Source organism: Lontra canadensis, unplaced genomic scaffold (genome assembly GCF_010015895.1).
Source record: "Lontra canadensis isolate GAN:19392208 unplaced genomic scaffold, GSC_riverotter_1.0 scaffold64, whole genome shotgun sequence".
In the NCBI taxonomy this organism is placed as follows: Eukaryota; Metazoa; Chordata; class Mammalia; order Carnivora; family Mustelidae; genus Lontra; species Lontra canadensis.
Genome location: NW_022631058.1, coordinates 10,597,222 through 10,616,922, shown reverse-complemented (window position 1 = coordinate 10,616,922; position 19,701 = coordinate 10,597,222). Strand labels below are relative to the sequence as shown.

At 42.7% G+C, this 19,701-nt stretch overlaps 1 protein-coding gene, 1 long non-coding RNA gene and 1 other non-coding gene across 5 annotated transcripts in view; all 3 read left to right on the top strand.

The window, feature by feature from the left end:
• The window catches only part of TTC7B (tetratricopeptide repeat domain 7B), a 246,743-nt gene that overhangs the window by 44,501 nt on the left and 182,541 nt on the right, over window positions 1-19,701 (top strand). For all 3 annotated transcript variants that reach the window (XM_032878627.1, XM_032878626.1, XM_032878628.1), the window contains exon 4: window positions 17,814-17,944. In XM_032878627.1, the coding sequence (XP_032734518.1) occupies window positions 17,814-17,944 (131 nt within the window). The remainder of the gene's footprint in view (window positions 1-17,813; window positions 17,945-19,701) is intronic.
• LOC116879948 lies at window positions 327-2,902 on the top strand. Its single transcript, XR_004385136.1, has 2 exons — window positions 327-417; window positions 2,739-2,902. It is a non-coding gene; the product is annotated as an uncharacterized LOC116879948 (long non-coding RNA).
• LOC116879980 lies at window positions 14,617-14,746 on the top strand. The gene has a single exon (XR_004385150.1). It is a non-coding gene; the product is annotated as a small nucleolar RNA SNORA11 (small nucleolar RNA).

Here is a 19,701-nt window from a genome sequence, read left to right as displayed (position 1 = left end):
AGGAGCTCTTGGATAACTTCCATCTCCGTGAACAGCACAGACAGCACTCGGGGTTCCTATGTAAGCAGTAGAGTTCTTTGGTCCTGTGAGCACGTTCCAGAACCGGAATTCCACAGAAGGCCTCGAGCGAGGCCACCTGCTCAAGGCTCCGTCACGGGCCACACCAACCTGGACTGCGGCCAGCAGCCACTCCAGAGCTTCCAGGCCGAGCCGGCTGCCGCCGCCAGGGGGCGCGGGAGCCGCGTCCTCGCCCGGCGTCCGGGTGGCGCCTGCGCCAAGCCGGCCCCAGAGCCCCCGCCCGCCGCCTCCCGCCTCCCGCAGCGGCCTCCGCTGCCCTCGCCCGGGCTGACTCGCGGCAGTCCCCGAAACTGGGGTCATTGTGAGATTTGGCGCTAGGCCAGGGGTCAGAGGAGAGGGGTGAGCTTGCCAGGCTTCTTTATTAAGCTCGGGCCGGTTCTGGAAGCCAGGCCTCGCCGGCAGGTGCTGACCCCGCCCAGCCTCTGCTGCTTCCCCGCAGGCGTCGGCGGCCCTCGGTCCCGAAGCTTTCCGGGCAGGCATCACTTGCAAAGGGAAAGGACGTGCCAATCTGTAGGCTGCTGGCGGAGATTTCGCGGGAGTTAACGCGGCCCCCTTTTATCACGGACCGAAAAACCCCCGGTCATGAGGACAGTGGAAGCCCAAGGATGATTTTCCTGGAGGAGTGCTTGGTAGATTAATGTACCGGTCTTGGAGTGACAGTATCTAGGTCTGACCTTCATGAATTGGGTTTTTGCCAAGGACCCTCTAGGTATCCCAGAGGCCCAACACGGACAGGTAACTGCTGACGGTGCCTCTTCCCTGGCAGAAGGAGTCTCCGGTCCGTTGGGGCCCGTGGTCCAGCCACTGTGGCCCTGCTCTGGCAGTTAGCTTGTGGGATCAGGGCTCTGGGCTGACTCTGCCAGTACCAGTACAAATGTGACCTTGGGCAGATCAGGAACCCTCTCTGAGCTTGAGTTTCCTCATCTGCAGAGTGAGCAGAGAAGATAGGAGATCCAGGTTTTTTCCTTGAGAAGCTGCTTTTCTCCTTTCTTCCTTTTCTTGCTTTTTTTTTTTTTTTTTTTTTAAGACTTTAGATCCCTTTGGGTACCCTGAAAAAAGTAGTTGCATAGAAATCGAAAGGTGGAGGGAATAGAGGTGGGGCCAGGGGTGTCCTTGCAGAGTGCTTGCTTTTGCCAGTGTGCCAAACCCAGAACCGGTGGCTGCAGGGGTACAAGAATGGGAGGAGCTTTGAGGCCAGGGCCTGGCGGTGGGGGGAGGGGTTGTGCAGCATAAGCCTTCTCACTGGTGATCTCAGGCCTCCTCCCAGCTAGATGTAACCATTTTGCCACTGGTGGGAGGCCACATGCTGTGCAGCCACTCATCTCAGGTTGCTAGTCAAAGCTTCCTGTTTATATTTAGATGGTGTAAGAAGAGTAAGAGCCCTTTTACTGCCACTGACCCATATTCATATTTAATGTTGGTGGTGTTAATAGGCTCCTCGTTGGTTCTCCTTGTGAAAGCAAGCAGAGACTCAAAGAGACCAAAAAAAGTTTGGGGGCTGGAGTCCAAGGCCAAGGTCCACTGAGGTGCTTGTTCTTAGTTCTTCTGTGATACCTGCTCTGTCTGAGTCACTGCACTTCTTACATTGTTTTGAAAAGGCCTTTCTCCTCCATTGCACTGGAGGTGAGTTTCTCCAGGGAGAAGAGCGGGGCCTGAAGCCCAGCCCGCACCAGAGCACTGCACACGGGGTGCTCAGTGAGAATTGTGGAAATGAAGGAAGGACAGGCACATCTGTTCACTGGCAGCCCTCATTCCTTGCCGTAGTCAGGGCACCAGGGCCTGCATTTGCACTGTAGGGATCTTCTAGGATGATGAGTCAGTCCGCTTCTCTTAGGAAAGCTGAGACCAGAGTTTACACAGCATCATGAATGGTTAAGGTTGAGGGTGTATGCTAAAATGTTAATTGCGTTTCATTCTGAATGGTGGGTATATGGATGATTATTATTTCCTTCTCAGTGCTTTTCTGTCTTTTTCACACACCTCTCAAAAAAGACGAGCTTTGTCATTGCCCCCAGGAAAGGGTCTTGGTTCGTAATAATAGTTACCATTTATCAAGTACTTACTTCACTGTGTGCCAGGTAGTGGGCTGAGCCTCATAGTAATTGTAGTAAGTGCTCCTATTCTCATTGACTTGATGAGGAAGCAGGCTCTAAGACACTGAGCAGCTTTCTCAAAGCCATCGAACTAATAAATGGAAAAGCAAGGGTGTTTGGGTCCGTGTCTGTCTACCCAGAAGCCCTTGTCTTTTCACTTCTTAATATTTTATCCAGCAGTGTGGCAGTTAGATAGTAATGTGATTTTTTAGAACAAAGATCGAAAGTAATACAACACTTTAATATTATATAATTATAATAATACCCCATGTCCTGTATCAGTTTTGTTCTAGGTATATATCCAAGAGAATTAAAAACATATGCCCACACTTATGATGAGCCCTGAGTAGTGTATGGAATTGTTGAATCACTGTGTGATTCACTGTGAATCACTGTGTTGTACACCTGAAACTAATATTACACTGTGTTAATTACACTGGAATTAAAATTAAAAACTTAATGAAAAAAAACAAAGACTGGATGTTAGAACAACAGCTACAAGAAAACATATGTGTATACAAAAGCCAATATGTGAATATTAATAGCACCATTTTTCATAATTTCCAGAAAATGCAAACAACCCAAATGGCCATCAAATGATGAGTGGAGGAATAAACGTGCTATACCTGTACCATGGACTATTACTCAGCAATAAAAAGAATGGAGTATTTGGAACTAGATAGAGATGCGGTTATATAATATTGTGAATGTAATAAATGCCATTAAATATTTTTAAAATGGCTAATTTTATTTAAAAAAAGGCTAATTTTATGTTATGTGCATTTTCCCTCAATTAAAAAAAAGAATGAAGTCTGATACTTGGTATAAGAGCTATGAACCTTGAAAACATGCTGAGTGAAAGAAGCCAGAAACAAAAGGTCTCATACAGTCATATTCCATTGACATGGAATATTCAGAGCAGGCCCGTCCATAGAGACAGAAAGTGGATTGGTGACTGCCACGGTCTGGGAAGAGGGTAAAATGGGGAATGACTGTGCATGGGTATGGGATTTCTCTTAGGGGTGATGAGAATGTTCCTGAATTAGCTAGTGGGGACGGTTCCATAGCTACGTGAATATACTAACACCACTGACTTGTGGTTTTTTAAACAGACTAAGTTTTGTAATATATGTGTAATATATCAGTAAAGCTGTTATTAAAATCTGTATAGAAATATAGCAAATGAATAAAATGTTCCCACTTGGAGACCTTCCAGCCTCCTATTACCTAACAACAATAGTGGTCTCGAGAATAATCTTGGTCAGTACTATTTTTCAGGTGCTTACTGTATGTTGGGTACTGTTCCAAGCACATAACAGTTTGTGTGTTTTTAAAGATTTTATTTATTTATTTGTCAGAGAGAGAGAGAGAGTACTGGCAGGCAAAGTGGCAGGCAGAGGCAGAGGGAGAAGCAGGCTCCCTGCGGAGCAAGGAGCCCAGTGTGGGACTCGATCCCAGGACGCTGGGATCATGACCTGAGCCGAAGGCAGCCACTTAACTGACTGAGTCACCCAGGCATCCCATTTTATTTATTTATTTATTTATTTATTTATTTATTTAAGATTTTATTTGCAAGCACATAACAGTTTTACATACAAAGTCAGCTGTGGGTTGGAAACCAAGGAGTCTGGCTCCAGAGCCCATGTTCTTAGCCTCTACATAGTGCTGCTTTACATATAGAGACAGGTGAATCAGAGACATGAGAAAGTGTAATGTAAAAGCTAAGAGCGAAAACTCAAGTAAGAGTATCTGGTTGGAATCCTACTCTGCCACTTACCAGTTGCATCATCTTGGCTGGGTTACTTAATAGCGCGGAGACCAGTTTCCTCATCTCTAGAATGGGATGATAGTGAGTCCTCTCTCAGAGCATTCTTGTGAAGGTCAAGTCAGTTATGCCAGACTCTCAGAAGTATCTCATGTGTAGCTAGTACTCACTACCTGTTGTTACTACTATTATGGTGTAACTAAGTAATGACTTAATGAGCCTAAGTTCAATTGCAGACTCATCAAGTGAGCATTTCAGATTAAATTAGCATCTCATTTGCTTACAGAATTATGGAAGGGGCTTTGAAAGGTCATCTGCTCTAGCAGGTGAATGTCTGATTCAAGGTCTGGCATCTTTTATGAGTGGTGTGTGTGTGTGTGTGTGTACATGCACATCTTAAGAAGATGCTGACTCTGGAAGGAAGACAGGAATTTCCAAAAACATCCAGAAGGGCCCAAACGAGTCTCCCAGGCCAGAGACCACTACAAATCAAAGAATCTCTGGATTGACAGGAACGTCATAGGAATTCTGGGCTGGCCATCCCCCACCCCACCAGTATTTGGTGGTTTCCATTGGTTTCTTCTCCCTATTCCCTGTTCTGTGGCTTGTCCTTCCTCTGAGTTGAATACATGTGACACCTGTGGGAATCTGGCTGTTCTAGAGGTGAGAACACAGGACCAGCAATTTGAGGCTGCCTTTGCCAGGACTTTGCTTTGAAGATCTTCAATCTCTTTTCCTGAGTTTCTTTTCAGCCTTGGAAATTGAGATCCCTGGAGATTCTTACTATCTTTGAAGTCTATACCACAGGGCTGGGCGATCAGAGAAAGGGTATTATAAATAAAGTTTTTCTGGTACTTCCAGTTATAAACTCCCTCATGGGTCATGTTACAACAACCCATCAGAGTAGAGCGCACCTGTCCTGGGTCTGGCTTCCAGAGATGCAGTTAAAGATAAATAAGGAAACAATACCTAATGTTATGGTACGTAGTTCATGTAATTATATTTTATAGCCTTTATCGCATTGCATAACTTTATAAGAAATTAATTCCTTGTTCATTTTAATGCGATTAAAAAAGTCAAAATACTTGTTTTGGCTGTTAGTGCTCCAAAGTTCTACCATTCAAGCTGGTCTCCCAGTAGTTGAGCCTTTCCCAATGCGGACAAGGAGTAGGAAGGCCAGTGAGCCTCAGAGCTGCAAGGGTGGTGTAGCGCTGGGTGGGAGAGATCACCGCCTTTGGGCCCTGGACCTTGACTTCTGTGCCTTCCCAATTTGAAACTCATTTTTATTGTCCTTGTTCTTATCAGACCCTGAATATGCTGTCAGCAGCTCAGTGAGACTGGGGATTGTGAGTAGGGTTCTGTGGTCAGATAGAGCAGGGGTTGAAACGTTACTTTATCATTTACCAGCTGTGGAGCCCGAAGTTCAGTCTTATCTGTAAGGCGCTGTTAACACCTTCCTGGCAGGGTGGCTATGGGGCCTGTCAAACCCCAGGCAGAGCGCTGGGTGCAGAGGAGGCCTCGATTCAGGAACCTTTATCACTGTTGAAACTCTTCAGTCTTACGTACCCAATCAGGCTCCTCGCTGAGGCTTCTCAAATTTGGACAGTCCTGAAAGAATTGGAGGGTGGTTACCCTTCTGCAGGTTTTGGCGGTGAGATGTACAGTTTTCCACTTCCCCAGCCAGACCTCCAACCATGTCGAGCCCTCAGGGAAATACAACGGAGCTCCCTTTCAGAGATGAGAAGACTCCTGCCTCCCACTGGTGTTTGTTACGGTATCTTAGGATACTGCCTGGGGCAGGATGCATGTGCCCCCACTCCTGGGCCCTCTTACCGTGTTCTTCTAGCCCTCCCACAGACCTTCAGCCTGTCACTTCACTTTTCCGAGACATTCTTTTTCCACAAGATTGGAAAGAGGATGGTGCCTATTAAACAGGGCCAAATGGGCTGGTGTCCGTGGAAGAGCTTTGAAAGCAGTCAAGTGTGATCTACAGGCTTTTCTCATCCTGAATTTATTTAAATGTGTTAAACCCATCCTAGACAGGATCTTTCAGAAGTGAGTCTGCCTGTGGGAACCCCTTCCTCTGGAGGAAGATAGTTTTGGGGGCCAGGAGCTACCCAGCATTCTATCAGTCAGAGCACCTGGTCTGCTGATGTTGCCATCCATGCTCCGAAGCTGGCCGTGATGACTGCGCAGCAAGCGCTTGATTGCCACTCTTCTGCAGGCAGCTTTGATCTTGGAGGTGCCGAGCTTATCAAGATGTGCATTGGGTGTTGCTGTCAGACCAGTTATTTGTCAAGTCTGTTTTTCAGTTTTTTGGTCATGCTTTTCTCTGGAAAAAAGAAAGGAACTCAAAACATTATTGATGATCGCTTTCCAAACTGACAGGGTGTCATCTAACATTGTAATGGGGGCCAGTTTGGGCCATGACCTCAGGACTCACTTCTTAGACAGTGTTGATCTGATCCCAGACACTTAAAAATTTATAGTCTAGTCCAGAGGTCCTGTAAGTAGCTTTTGACAGAGAACTAAATATTCTGGAACCGAGCTGCTGAGCCACGAATTCACTGTGGTAAATCAAGACTCTGCTACTGCTCTGGGATGTGCCTGTGACACATGGAAAGAACATCACAGCATCTAGGAGAGGGAAAGGAATAATGTTCACCATAAAGGGCCCCCTACTTAAGAATGGACTCCTTGCCGGGGACCCATCTGTCCCCCCAGTCCTTGGGTGTCCATATATCTCCCTCATTAGAACACAGGCCCAGAGAGAACAGCAGTGTCTCCTCATAGTGGAGGCTTAAGTTGTGTAACTAGCTGGAGCGTTCTTATCAACTGTGCTTGTCGATGGATTGCAGCCCTAGATGACTGGATTTCAAATATTTCAGATCTCCAAATACAGAAGGTAGACAAACCGTGTTGAACTAGATTTGGCTTTTCTTTGAGTCCGTGGGGCTGGCGGGTCCTGAGCACCAGCAGTCAGGGCCAGACTGCAGTGTTACCCAGTGCCAAAGAATAGACCCATTTTTTTTTTTTCCTGGCCCTTGGACACACTCTGGAGAATTCTTTTTTCTCTATATTAAATTCCTGATATCGACTTGCACATTATTTGGTTATTTCTCATGCAAGCAGAGGGCAGATTATGAAACAATTTATCTCTTCTTGTTGTTTTCTGGTGGTTTCAATTTTGCACAAGTGGCCACTTAAAGCATATTTAGGAAGTGGCAGTCCAGTGTGCACGCCTGAGTAGTTTCAGCGCTTTTCTGCCAAATGGTGAATTTGTTCGGTTTGGTTTGGTTTTTGAGTATAAGACAATTTGTTGTGATAGTAATAATATCTTAACAATAATAATAGCAAACCCTTGTTGAGTGCTTTATGTAAATAAACTCAACTAATACTCCCATTGAATTCATTCAGTTTATCTTGTATTCGCCTCCAAAGAAAATCTTAAGAGGTTGTAACAGAATTCACACTGGAGAGAGGCTGCTTAGTGATTTTTTTGCGACTGCATAAACAAACTTGGCTCTAAACAGGAAGGGATTGAATATTGAGCATCCAGGATTGGAGGGGCATTAAAAAAGGTATTAGAACTGTATTCCTTCTGTTTAAAAATTGAGTAGAGACTTGGAAGATAAAAATAGACATAAGTCAAGTTTCTAGAATTGCAAACTGCAGTGTCTGAGATGCAGAATACCCTGGATGGGGTTAATGGCAGATTAGACATAGAAGAAATTGGTGAACTTGAAGGCGTAGTAATAAAAGCCATTCATAATGAAACAGAGAGAAAAATATTCTTTTTCAAAAAGCGGAGAGAGCATAAGTGAGCTGTGGGGTAACTTTAAATGGCCTAATATGCATATAATTGGGGCTCCCTGATGAGAGAGGTAGATAAGAAATTTTTTGAAGAAATAATGCCTGAACATTTTTCAAATTTTATGAAAACTATAAATCCTTAGATCGAGAAAGTTCAGTGGAGCCCAAGCACAAGAAACATAAAACTGAATCAAAACACTTCATAATCCAAATTACTCACAACCAGTGATGAAAAGAAAATCTGAACAGCAGCCAGAAAGAAAGACACAGCACATGCAGATGAACAAGCATAACCGTGGTGGCGGGTTTATTGTCAGAAACCATGCATGTGAGAATATAGTGGCGTGACACCTTTTGCATACCACGTGGGTGGGGGGAGTGAACTATCAGCTCTGATTGCCATAGCTAGTGAAGATATCTGTCAAAAATGAGGTCCGAGAAAGGCCTTTTTCAGACATACAGCAGTTGAAAGAATTCATTAGCTGTACTGCAAGTCCAGGTTAAAGGAGTCCCTTTACATAGAAGGAATATGGTATCGGAAGGAAGTCCGAATCCATACAAAGAAAGGAAGTGCGTTAGAAGTCACAGCTACGTCCATGGCTGCTATATGCGTTCTTCCTTATTATTTAGATGCCTTTAAAAGATAATTGGTCATTTCAATGAAAATAATAACTATGTAGGGTGGGACTGATAACCTGTGTGAAAGTAAAATGTATATATAGTGAGAGGATAAAGTCTGGAAAGGGAGAAATGGAAGTCTGCATTTGTGAAGCTGTTGACCATGATAAGTTAAACCCTAAAGCACCCACTGACAGTTCTGCCTGGAGACGTCAATACCCGTTTCCGTAAGTGATAGAACAAGTCCACAGTTGATTGGTCCATAAAGATACAAGACCCTGGAACAAAACAGTTTACCCGTTTGACCTAATTAACATTTATAGGACACGCCACCCAACAACAGAATACATGTTTTTTTCAAGTGTAATGGAACATTTACCAAGATTGACTATATTCTGAGCCAGAAATAAGTTTTACAGATTAGAAGGGTTTGAGTGCGTTCTCTGACCTCTGTCAACCCCCAGGTCAGTGATTCACTACAAAGACTTGTAGCATTCAGAAAAGCTGCGCTACTCACCAGTTTCTGTTGATCACAACAAAAGGCTACAGATTATAATGTGTAAAGGGAAAAGGTGCTTATGGAGCACCCAGTGGAACAGACCTTAATTATTCAGTGTTTAGCATCTCCAGGGGTCAGACTGATATCGTGTGGCCCAAGGCCTTCACCATAAATCACATTGCAAGTGTAACTATTGGGTGAGGCCTAAGTCCCCAGATATACAAAGAGATTTTTATGAGGTGGGATGGTCCAGGGTCTTACAGGGTCTTCCCCAAGAGCTGCACAAGGGCCAGTCCTTTCTTGGGAACGTGCAGGGTTGGAACATCCCAAGCCTGCTTCGCTTTTTTCTGCACAGACCATAATGGAATTAGTTTAGGAATCAAGGATAGAAGGATCTTGAGAAAATGCCCAAGTATTTGGAAACTAAATAATACACTTCTTTAAAAAAATTTTTTTATTTCCATTCAATTTAATTAATATATACTGTATTATTAGTTTCAGAGGTAGAATTCAGTGATTCATCAGTTGTATAGAACCTCCAGTGCTCATTCCATCAAGTGCCCTCCTTAATGCCCGTCACCCAGTTACCCCATACCCCCCCACCTTCCCTCCAATGACCCTCAGTTTTTTCCCTATAGTTAAGAGTCTCTTATGGTTTTCCTCCCTTTTTTGGTCTTATTTTATTTCTTTTTCCCTTCCCCTATGTTCATCTGTTTTGTTTCTTAAATTACACATATGAGTGAAATCATATGGTATTTGTCCTTCTCTGACTGACTTATTTCACTTAGCATAATACCCTCTAGTTCCATCCACATTGTTGCAAATGGCAAGATTTCATTCTTTTTGATAGCTGAGTAATATTCCACTGCGTGTGTGTGTGTGTGTGTGTGTGTGTGTGTGTGTGTGAAGATGTGGTGTGTATGGTATGCATACCACATTGTCTTTATGCAAGATCTGTCAGTGGACAGCTGGGCTGTTTCCATATTTTGGCTGTTGTGGACATGACTGCCATAGACATTGGGGTGCATATATACCTTCGAATCACTATGTTTGTATCCTTTGGATAAATACCTAGTAGTGCAGTTGCTGGGTTGTTCTATGTTTGACTTTTTGAGGAACCTCCATACTGTTTTCCAGAGTGGCTGCACCAATTTTCATTCCCATCAACAATGTAGGAGGGTTCCCCTTTTTCCACATCCTCGCCAACATCTGCTGTTTCTGGAATTGTTAGTTTTAGCCATTCTGACCAGTGTGAGGAGATACCTCATTGTGGTTTTGATGATGAGTGATGCTGAGCTATTTTTTCATGTGTCTGTTGGCCATTTGTGCCTTCTTTGGAGCAATGTCTGTTCGTGTCTTCTGTTCATGGATTTTTAAAAAAAGGTTTTATTTATTTGAGAGAGAGAGAGAGCACAAGTGAGAGAAGGAGAGGGAGAAGCAGACTCCCCACTTAGTAGGGAGCCTGACATGGGGCTCAATCCCAGGACCCTGAGATCATGATCTGAGCTGAAGGCAGTCGCTTAACTGACCGAGCTACCCAGGTACCCCTTGATGTTTTGTTTTTTGGGTGTTGAGTTTGATGAGTTCTTTATATCTTGGATACTAGCCCTTTATCTGATAAGACATTTGCAAATATCTTCTCCCATTTCATAGGTTGCCTTTTAGTTTTATTGACTTTCCTTTGCTGTGCAAAGCTTTTTATCTTGATGAAGTCCCAATAGTTCATTTTTGTTTTGTTTCTTTTGCCTTTGAAGACGTGTCTAGCAAGAAGTTGCTGTGGTTGAGGTCAAAGAGGTTGCTGCCTGTGTTCTCTTCTAGGATTTTGATGGATTCCTGTTTTAGGTCTTTGATCCTTGATTTACATTTAGGTCTTCCATCCATTTTGAGTTTATTTTTGTGTAGGGTGTAAGAGAGTGGTCCAATTTTGTTCTTCTGCATGTGGCTCTGCATGGGCCTGTCCAGTTTTCCCAACGCCATTTGTGGATGAGACTGTCTTTTTTCCATTGGATAGTCTTTCTTTCTTTGTTGAAGATTAGTTGACCATAGAGCTGAGGGTCCATTTTTGGGTTTTCTGTTTTGGTCCATTGATCTGTGTGTCCGTTTTTGTGCCAGTACCATACTATCTTGATGATGACAGCTTTGTGATACAGCTTGAAGTCTGAGATTGTGATGCCTCCAGCTGGTTTTCTTTTTCAACATTCCTTTGGCTATTTGGGGTCATGAATAAAAGAGGAGAAATAAAAATCATAAATAAATAATACATTTCTAGAGAAGAAATCAAAAGTTAAATTAGTATTGTGAACTGAATGAAAATAAAAACAACATATCAATATTTGTAGGATATTGCTAAAGCAGTACTTAGGGAGGAATTCTTTTTTTTTTTAAGATTTTATTAATTTATTTGTCAGAGAGAGAGAGCACAAGCAGGCAGAGCGGCAGGCAGAGGCAGAGAGAGAAGCAGCATCCCCACTGAGCAGGTAGCCCCATGTGGGACTCGATCCCAGGACCCTGGGATCATGACCTGAGCTGAAGGCAGAGGCTTAACGGCTGAACCACCCAAACACCCCTAGGGAGGAATTTTTGATTAATTGCCTATATTAGGAAAGAAAAAAGGTCTTGGATTTATACTTTAGCATCCACCTTAAGAAACTAGAAAAGGAAGAGTAAATCAAATCCAGTGTATGCAAAAGAAAGGAAATAATACAAATTAGAGCATAAATAAATGAAATAGAAAACACGGAAACAATAGAGAAAAATTGAAAAACCAAAATCAATGAAATCAAAAGATCTTTAATGAGAGTTTCAATAAAACTGATAAACCATTAGCCAGACTGTTCAGGATAAAAAGAGAACACAAGTTGCCTAAATCAGGAATAAGACAGTTGCCATCATTAGAGATTCTATAGATATTAAAGGGAGCAGGGAATATTATAAAAAAAAAAACACTATGTCAAGAAATTTGACAACTGAGAAGAAATGGACAAACTACTCAAAAAATGTAAACTACCAAAACTCACTTAAGAAAGAGATCATCCAAACAACCCTATATCAAAGACATTGAATTTATAGTTAAAGAGCTTCCCACAAAGAAAACTCTAGGTCCAGATGGCTTTCCTGGTAAATTCTGAAAATTGAAGAGGAGGGAATATTTCTCAAGTCATTTTATGAAGTTAGCATTTACACAAATACCAAAACCATTACAGGAAAACTATGGACAAATATTCCTCATGCACATAGATGAAAAACATTTTAAGGAAAAATTTAACAAATCAAATCTGACAATATTAAAAAGAATAATGCATCATAATCAATGGGGTTTATCTCAGGAAAGAAAGTTTGTTTTTAATATTTGAAAATCAGTGTAATTTACCAGATTAAAAGACTAAAAGAGAAAAAGCCATGTGATTATCTCAATGGACAAAGAAAAAGGATTTGAGAAAATCCAGCATCCATTCTTGATATAAACTCATAGCCGAATTGGTGTAGAAGAGCTCCTCCTCGAACTGAGAAAGGGCAACTGTGAAACACTGACAGGTAACATCAAACCTAATGGTGAAAGACTGGGTGCTTTCTCCCTAAATAGGAATGAGATAAGGATGTTGCCCTCACCAGTACATTCAGCTGGAGGTTCTTGGGTAATAAGGCATGAGGCGATACATGGAAATAAAAGGCATCCGGATTAGAAAGGATGAAGCAAACCTGCCTGTATTTGCAAACAGCATGATGGTTGGTGTAGAAATTCTAGGGAATCCACAAAAATGGGTGATAGAACTCACAAGTAAATTTAGCAAGATTACAGAATTCAAGACCGGTATTCAAGAATCTATTGCGTTTTTTTTTAAGGATTTATTTATCTTTGGGGCAGAGGGGCAGAAGGAGAGGGTGAATTTCCAGCCGACTCCCTGCTGAGTGAGGAGCCTGATGTGAAGCTCGATCCCATAACCCTGAAATCATGACCTGAACCAAAATCAAGAGTCGGACACTTAACCTCCTGAGCCACCCAGGCAGCCCAGAAATCTATAGCAATGAACGAAAGGAAATTGAAATTGAAACAATACCATTTACAACACCATAGTAAATACTAAATACTTAAGGGTAAATCTGAGAAAATGTTCGCAAGGCATGTACACTGAAAACTACAAATCATTGTCAAGAGATGTTCACGACCCACATAAATGAAGAGACATGTTGTGATCATGGGTTGGAAAACTCAGTATGGTTAAGATGCCAGTTCTCCCCAGATTGATCTATAAATTCAACATAATCTCAATCAAAATCCCAGCTAACTTAAAAATATATATATTGACAAGCAGATTTTATATGGAAATGTAGAAGACTAAGATTAGCCAGGAAAATTGATTAATGAGAACACAATTGGAACACTAACACTACTTTCAAGATTTATAAAGTTACGGGGGTCAGGGCAGGGTGATGTTGGCATAAATGTAGACAAATGGCTCATTGGCACAACAAAGAGAGTCCAGGAAAGACTGTACCCATCTGATTTTTCACAAAAGTACAAAGGCAAATCTTTGGTAAGTGGGACCAGCATACTTGGCTATCTATCTGTAAAGAAGTAAATGCCGATCTCTACCTTTTAACATGTACAAAGATTGTTTTAAAATGGATCATAGACCTAAATGTAAAACCTAACCCTATAAAAGTTTTACAAGAACATATAAGAAAAAAAAAATCTTTGTAACCTCAGGCTGGGCAAAGATTTCTTAGATAGGAAACCCAAAGCACAATTTAGAGGAGAAAATATTGACAAATTTGACTTCATCAAAATTTAGTATTTCTCTTCTTCAAAAGACATGTTAAGAGAATGACAAAATTTTATAGCTGAGAGAAAATATTAGCAAATCACTTATCTGGTAGAAAACTTATATTCACAATATATTAAGAACTCTCAAAACTCAGTAATAAGAAAACAAACAACCCAATAAAAATGGATGCAAGATTAAAAAAAAAAAAGATACAAGATTTTAATAGACATTTCGCAAAAAAGGTACTTGGATCACAAATAAGCACATGAAAGGTTGGACAATATCATTAGTCATTATGGAAATGCCCGTCATAACCACAATAAGATACCACTTCACACCCATCAGGACAGCTATGGTAAAACAGACAACAACGAGTGTCAGCCAGTGTGTGGAGAAACTGGAAACTCCCTCCCTCTCCCCCCCCAACTGTAATCTGCTGGTGGGGATAGTAAAATGGTATTGCCACTTCGGAAAACAGTTTGGTATTTCTTAAATATTAAAAATAAATGTATTATCTGACCCAGTAATTCCAGTTCTAAGTATATACCCATTAAGAGAATTAAAAACATATGTCCCCACAAAAAATTATGCATGGGTGTTCATGGCAGCATTATTTATAGTAGCCAAAAAGTGGCAACAATCCAAATGTACATTAGTGGCAAATGGGGAGATTCTATGCAGTCTATCCAAACAGGAGTATAAAGAAATGGAGTACTGCTATAATTTGGATGCACATTGGAAACATTATACTAAGTGAAAAGAAGCTAGACACAAAAGGCCACATATTCTATGATTTTGTTTTGATGAAATGTCCAGAGAAGGTAAAAATATGGAAATAGAAAGCAAACTAGTGGTTGCTTGAAGCAGGGGTGGGAATAAGGATTGACTTCTTGGGGCAGAAAGGATCTTTTGGGAATGATGGGCATATTCTCCAACTGCACTGTGTGGACGGTTGCACAGCTCTGAGTTGATTAAAAGTTCTGAGGGGTGTGCTCAGAGCAGGAGGCCTGAAGAAATGGCCCCTCTGTTTACAACACACCCGACAGGAATCTGGGTTCATTGTGACAAGGAGCACAAAATCTGTGGCCTTCCTATGAACAAATACCCTACATGTGTCACAAAATAAAAATAAAATCTAGGTTGTTGAATTGTACTTAACTAATGAAATTTATGGCATATAAATTACCCCTCAATAGAGCTATTTAAAATAAAATGGTGTACAGTAATCAGGACAGCATAATATTGAGGAAAGAATAGACAAAGAAATGAATGGAACAGGACAGAGAGGCCAGAAATATACCCTTTCAACTATAGTTAACTGATTTTTGACAAAGGTGCAAAGGCAATTCAATAGGGGAAAAGATAGTTTCTCTAACAAATGGTGCTGGGCACAACTGGACATTCACATGCAAAAGACAAAAATCTAGACACAAACCTTAGACCTTTCACAAGTGTTAACTTAGAATGGATTGTAGCCCTAAGTGTAAGAGGCAAAACCGTAAAACTTTTAGAACACAGGAGAAAGTCTAGGTGACCTTGGGTGTGGCACTGGGGTTGTAGATACCATTCCAAGATCACTGGATCCATGAAAGAGAGAATTGATAGTGTAGACTGTTTAAACCAAAAACTCTCATTCTGTGAAAGGCACTGTTCAGAGAATGAAAAGACAAGTCATAGACTGGAAGGAGATAGTTGCAAATACATAAAATATCTGATAAGTGATTTGTATCCAAAATATACAAAGAACTCTTAAAATTCAGCAATAAGAAAACAAACAACCTAATTGAAAAAAGGGCCAAAGATCCCAACCAGCCACTTCACCAAAGAAGATATATGGATAGGAAATAAGCATCAGAAAAGTGCTCCGCATCATATGTCTTTAGAGAATTGCAAATTACAACAGCAAGGGGACACTACTACACACCTATTAGAGTGACTGAAACTGGGGTGCTGGGTGGCTGAAATCATGATCCCAGGGTCCTGGGATCGAGCCCCACGTCGGACTCCCTGCTCAGCAGGGAGTCTGCTTCTCCCTCTCCCTCTGCCCCCCTGTGCTCTTTCTCTCACTCGTGTTATAGCTCAAATAAAATCTTAAAAAGAATGACTAAAATCCAAAAAAACCTGATAACACCAAACGCTGACAAAGATGCTGAGCAACAGTTAGTCTCATTCATTGCTGGCAAGAATGCGGAATGATACAGCCACCCTGGAAGACATTTGGACAGTTTCTTACAAAGCTAAATATAATATTGTTTCAAAGCTATTCATGAAGTATATTTATTTCACTCTTTCTTACGAAGTCTCACTCCTGATATTTACCCACTTGACTTGAAGTCTATACTCACACAATAACCTGCACATGAAGGTTTATAACTGCTTTATTCATAATTGCCACAACTTGGAATCAACCAAGTTTTGCCTTTCAATGGATTAAGGAATAAATGGAATATTATGTAGGGACAAAAAGAAGTGATTGGGCCACAGAAAGATGTGGAGGGACTTTAAATGTTAAGTAAAAGGAGTGAAAGAAGCTAGTGTGAAAAGACTGCATCTGCATGATTGCAGCTGTGGGACATTCTGCACAAGGCAAGACCATCAAGACAGTGAAAAGATGAGTGATGGCCAGGGGTTCAGGAAGACAGAGGTAGGGGTGACTAGAGGGTAAGGGACCTTTTTAGGGCAGTGAATTTATCCGTCTGGTGCTGTAATGGTGGACACACGACATTATGAATTTGTTAAAATTCATGAACTATAGAACACCGTGAACCCTAAAGTGGTTTAAGTGTGGACTATAGTTAATAAAAAATTAAGACTAAATAAATACAAACAAAAGAATCATCATGATGCAACACTGAAAAAAATGTTTTGCTTGTTATATGCCAATTCTGCCTCCATAACAGCTGTCAAGAAGATGACAGAATCTTTGAGCCGTACCTTCTGTGACAGACCGGTAACCTCTGAGCTCCCAGGCACGCGGTCCGTGGTTGTTGGCTCCTTGTGAGCGGAAGTAGTTTCTCCTCCTTCTTGTTCTGCAGAACCATCTCTTGTGGCCCTTTACAGCCTGGAGGGACAATCACTATTTGACAAGAGCAGCTTGGAAGAGACCATTCTGGAAATGATGGTGCATGAACTCATGGGTCATTTGCTGGTGCTTACTGCATCTGGGGCCCTGTCCAGAGTGGCGTCTGCTCTGAAAGTCAGCAGCTAACTGGGTGGGCATTGTTTGGCAGGTCGGAGAACTGAGTTCTGAGTCCTGTTGTGTCCTTACCTGGCTGCCAGGTTTGGGGCAAGTCACTTATTTTTCCCATGGCCCATCTCAGCTTCTCTGTACAAGGAGTGGGTTTTCTGAGGGTGGGGGGTGTCCCTGGTTTCTTCCAGTTCCAGACCCCATTTCTGTCAATATCAAACCTTCTCCCACACTTTGGCCTGGAGCGGAATGTGTATCTTGTGTGTATACATGTGTCCCGGGGCACTTGGTACAGCAGAAGCCCTCTCATGTGGAGGCACAAGACGCCCTCCCGGCAGTGTGCCCTCTCTCCACGCTGGGTTGTGCGTAGACAACCAGGGCAGGCCCAGAGATTGGGGGCGGTTCAGGCACCTGCCGCTCCTCCCGGTGCTGTGTTCTTTCAGCCCTTTGTGCCTTCATACATGCCAGCCCTGAGCTCTCTCTCGGCAAAGAGGATCTCCTCCATCTCCAAAGAAGTGCCCAAAGCAGTTCTGGTATTTTCCTAGCCCACAACTGAGCCATGGTCTGTGGTGTTATTGTGGCTCCAAAATTCAAAGGCTCCGAGTTGGAAGATTTTCCTAGTAACTGACACCCCAAGAGGATTTAACAATTTTTTTTATGTTGAATGAGTTAAGTCGACATTTTGGGTTAGAAGATATTCTTCAGTTAGTATTATGCTGTGAGCCTACCTTTGCTTACTTTAAGGACCTTGGGACAACTTGACTGAGAAGCTCCGTGAGGTCTGAATGGGGTCATGGTGAAGTACCTGATCAGATTCTCAACCTGGATGTCAAGGTCATGTGTCCTTAAAGAGGGAGGGTAAAGGACCAAGAATCTGTTTCTTCTGACAGTTTATCATATCCTGGGACTGTTTTCTGGCCCTCTAGGGCAATATTGAAAAATTAAGCTCCATGAAAAACAACTCAGCCAGGTTTTGTATGTTTGATTTTTTTAGGACTTTGTTTAGAGAAGTTGCCTGTTTCCTCTTCTACCAGTAACCTCCACGTGGACCGGGAACAGGATGTCATCACCTGTTATGAGAAAGCAGGGGACATTGCTCTCCTATACCTCCAAGAGATAGAAAGGGTAAGTGAGAACCAAGTGTTTCTTCCAGTTGATAATTTTTTAAAAATTTCAAATCAGACTGTAGAGAGCTGTGATCGATCTCTGGAAAACCTTCAACACATCTGCCTCTGGGTGCAAAGCTTGACTTCTGTTTCAGTACAAAAGAGATGGTGGCAACAGTGGGACCTTGTAAAGAGTGTTTGGGAAGCATTTAACATCCTCAGAGCAGAAATGACGGTGTGCCCCGAGGCTGGCCAGTCACTTGTGCTCTCCTGGTACACAGTGGGCTGCCTTCATTTGTACTCAGGGGGACGAGATGCCAACAGAACATACCTCCGGGGTTTGGGAGGCTTTACCTCAGTAGTTACTCGAAAGAAAGTTACTGCTGGGGACTCCCAGCTGACCTGTTTGGAGTGAGTGTGTATCCTCTGAGACCATCTGGGGTGGCTTCCTCCCAGCAGTCAGTGGTTGCCTCTGGTGGGGAATGAAACCAGCAGCTGACGGGGGCCAGCTGAGCAGAAACCCTCGGGCACAGGAGGTTAGAGGCTTGTCTGCTCTGAACTTGTCTCTTCAGAAGGATCGCTGCCTTTTAGCTTTGCTCTTTACTGTTCCTTCATCTCAGCCTCAATTTTACCATCTGTGAAAAGAGCAGAATAGTTTCTACCCCGTGGAGTGCTGGTGGGGATTATAAAAGATCATGTAAATGAAGGGACTTAGCCCAGATGCAGAAACCCTAGATTCTTAGCGAATGTCACTTATTTATTTATTTATTTTACTAATAACCACCGGTTCTAGTCATTTTTGCTCCCAGCAGAGTTTCCTGACATTCTCACCAAAGCTTGCCACTGAGATTCCCCCCTTTCTGCCCAGAGACATGTCCTGTGAGATTATTTGAAAAGATGAGAAATCCTGTGAGACTTTGAAAATGATCCAAGTCTTATTTCCCATCAATTTTTTGGGTTCTCGGTTTCCCTGAGGATTAGAATGGGGAGGGGCTTCCAAAGTCTGGTTAGCTTTGTTCCTTTGTCACTGTACAGACTGGCAGTCTTCTCCTAGTGTGTTGATGTGTGTGACAAGGATCAGAATTGCTTTGTAAGGGGCAGGCAGTGCAGGTGAGTGCCACAGAGTGGGGGAGGGGAGAATGATGGGACCAGCTTGGAACCTGGCCAACACCAGCATGGGTTCTAAATCAGGGGTTGTGATGTCTGGGAACTCAGGAAGATCCTTGACCGTCTTGCCAAAATGTTCTATCAGAAAGCTGCTATGAGAAAGGAATTTTTTGGTTATTCAGAATTTGTGGTATGATCTTTAGAGAAATGACTGTGCAGCCTGCTTCGAAAATCCACACTGTTTTCATCACATGCCTCCTTGATAGCCAGTGCTTGGAAGGGGAGAAGCTGTTCTTGTTGACCCCATAGCCCTTTTGCCCCGTAGGGGCCCTTGCTTTGCACCTTACTCTCCAACAGTTGTTACAGCCCTGTCCTCTCGGGGCTGCCTTCTCCTGGCTGGCAGAGAGGAGGCGTGTCTGTTACATGTGTATTTAATGACACGGGGACTGGCAGATCTGGATGTACTTCCTGTTGTGTTGTGTGTAACCACCTCCTCACTGTTGGGTTCTCTGTCCAAACCATCAAGGAGGAGACTTGTATAATCACAGCATTTTTTTTTTTTAAAGATTGATTGATTGATTGATTGATTTTGGAGAGAGACAGAGAGAGAGGGAGAGCGCAAGAGCAGGAGGGGCAGAGGGAGAGGGGGAGAGAGAATCTCAAGCAGAC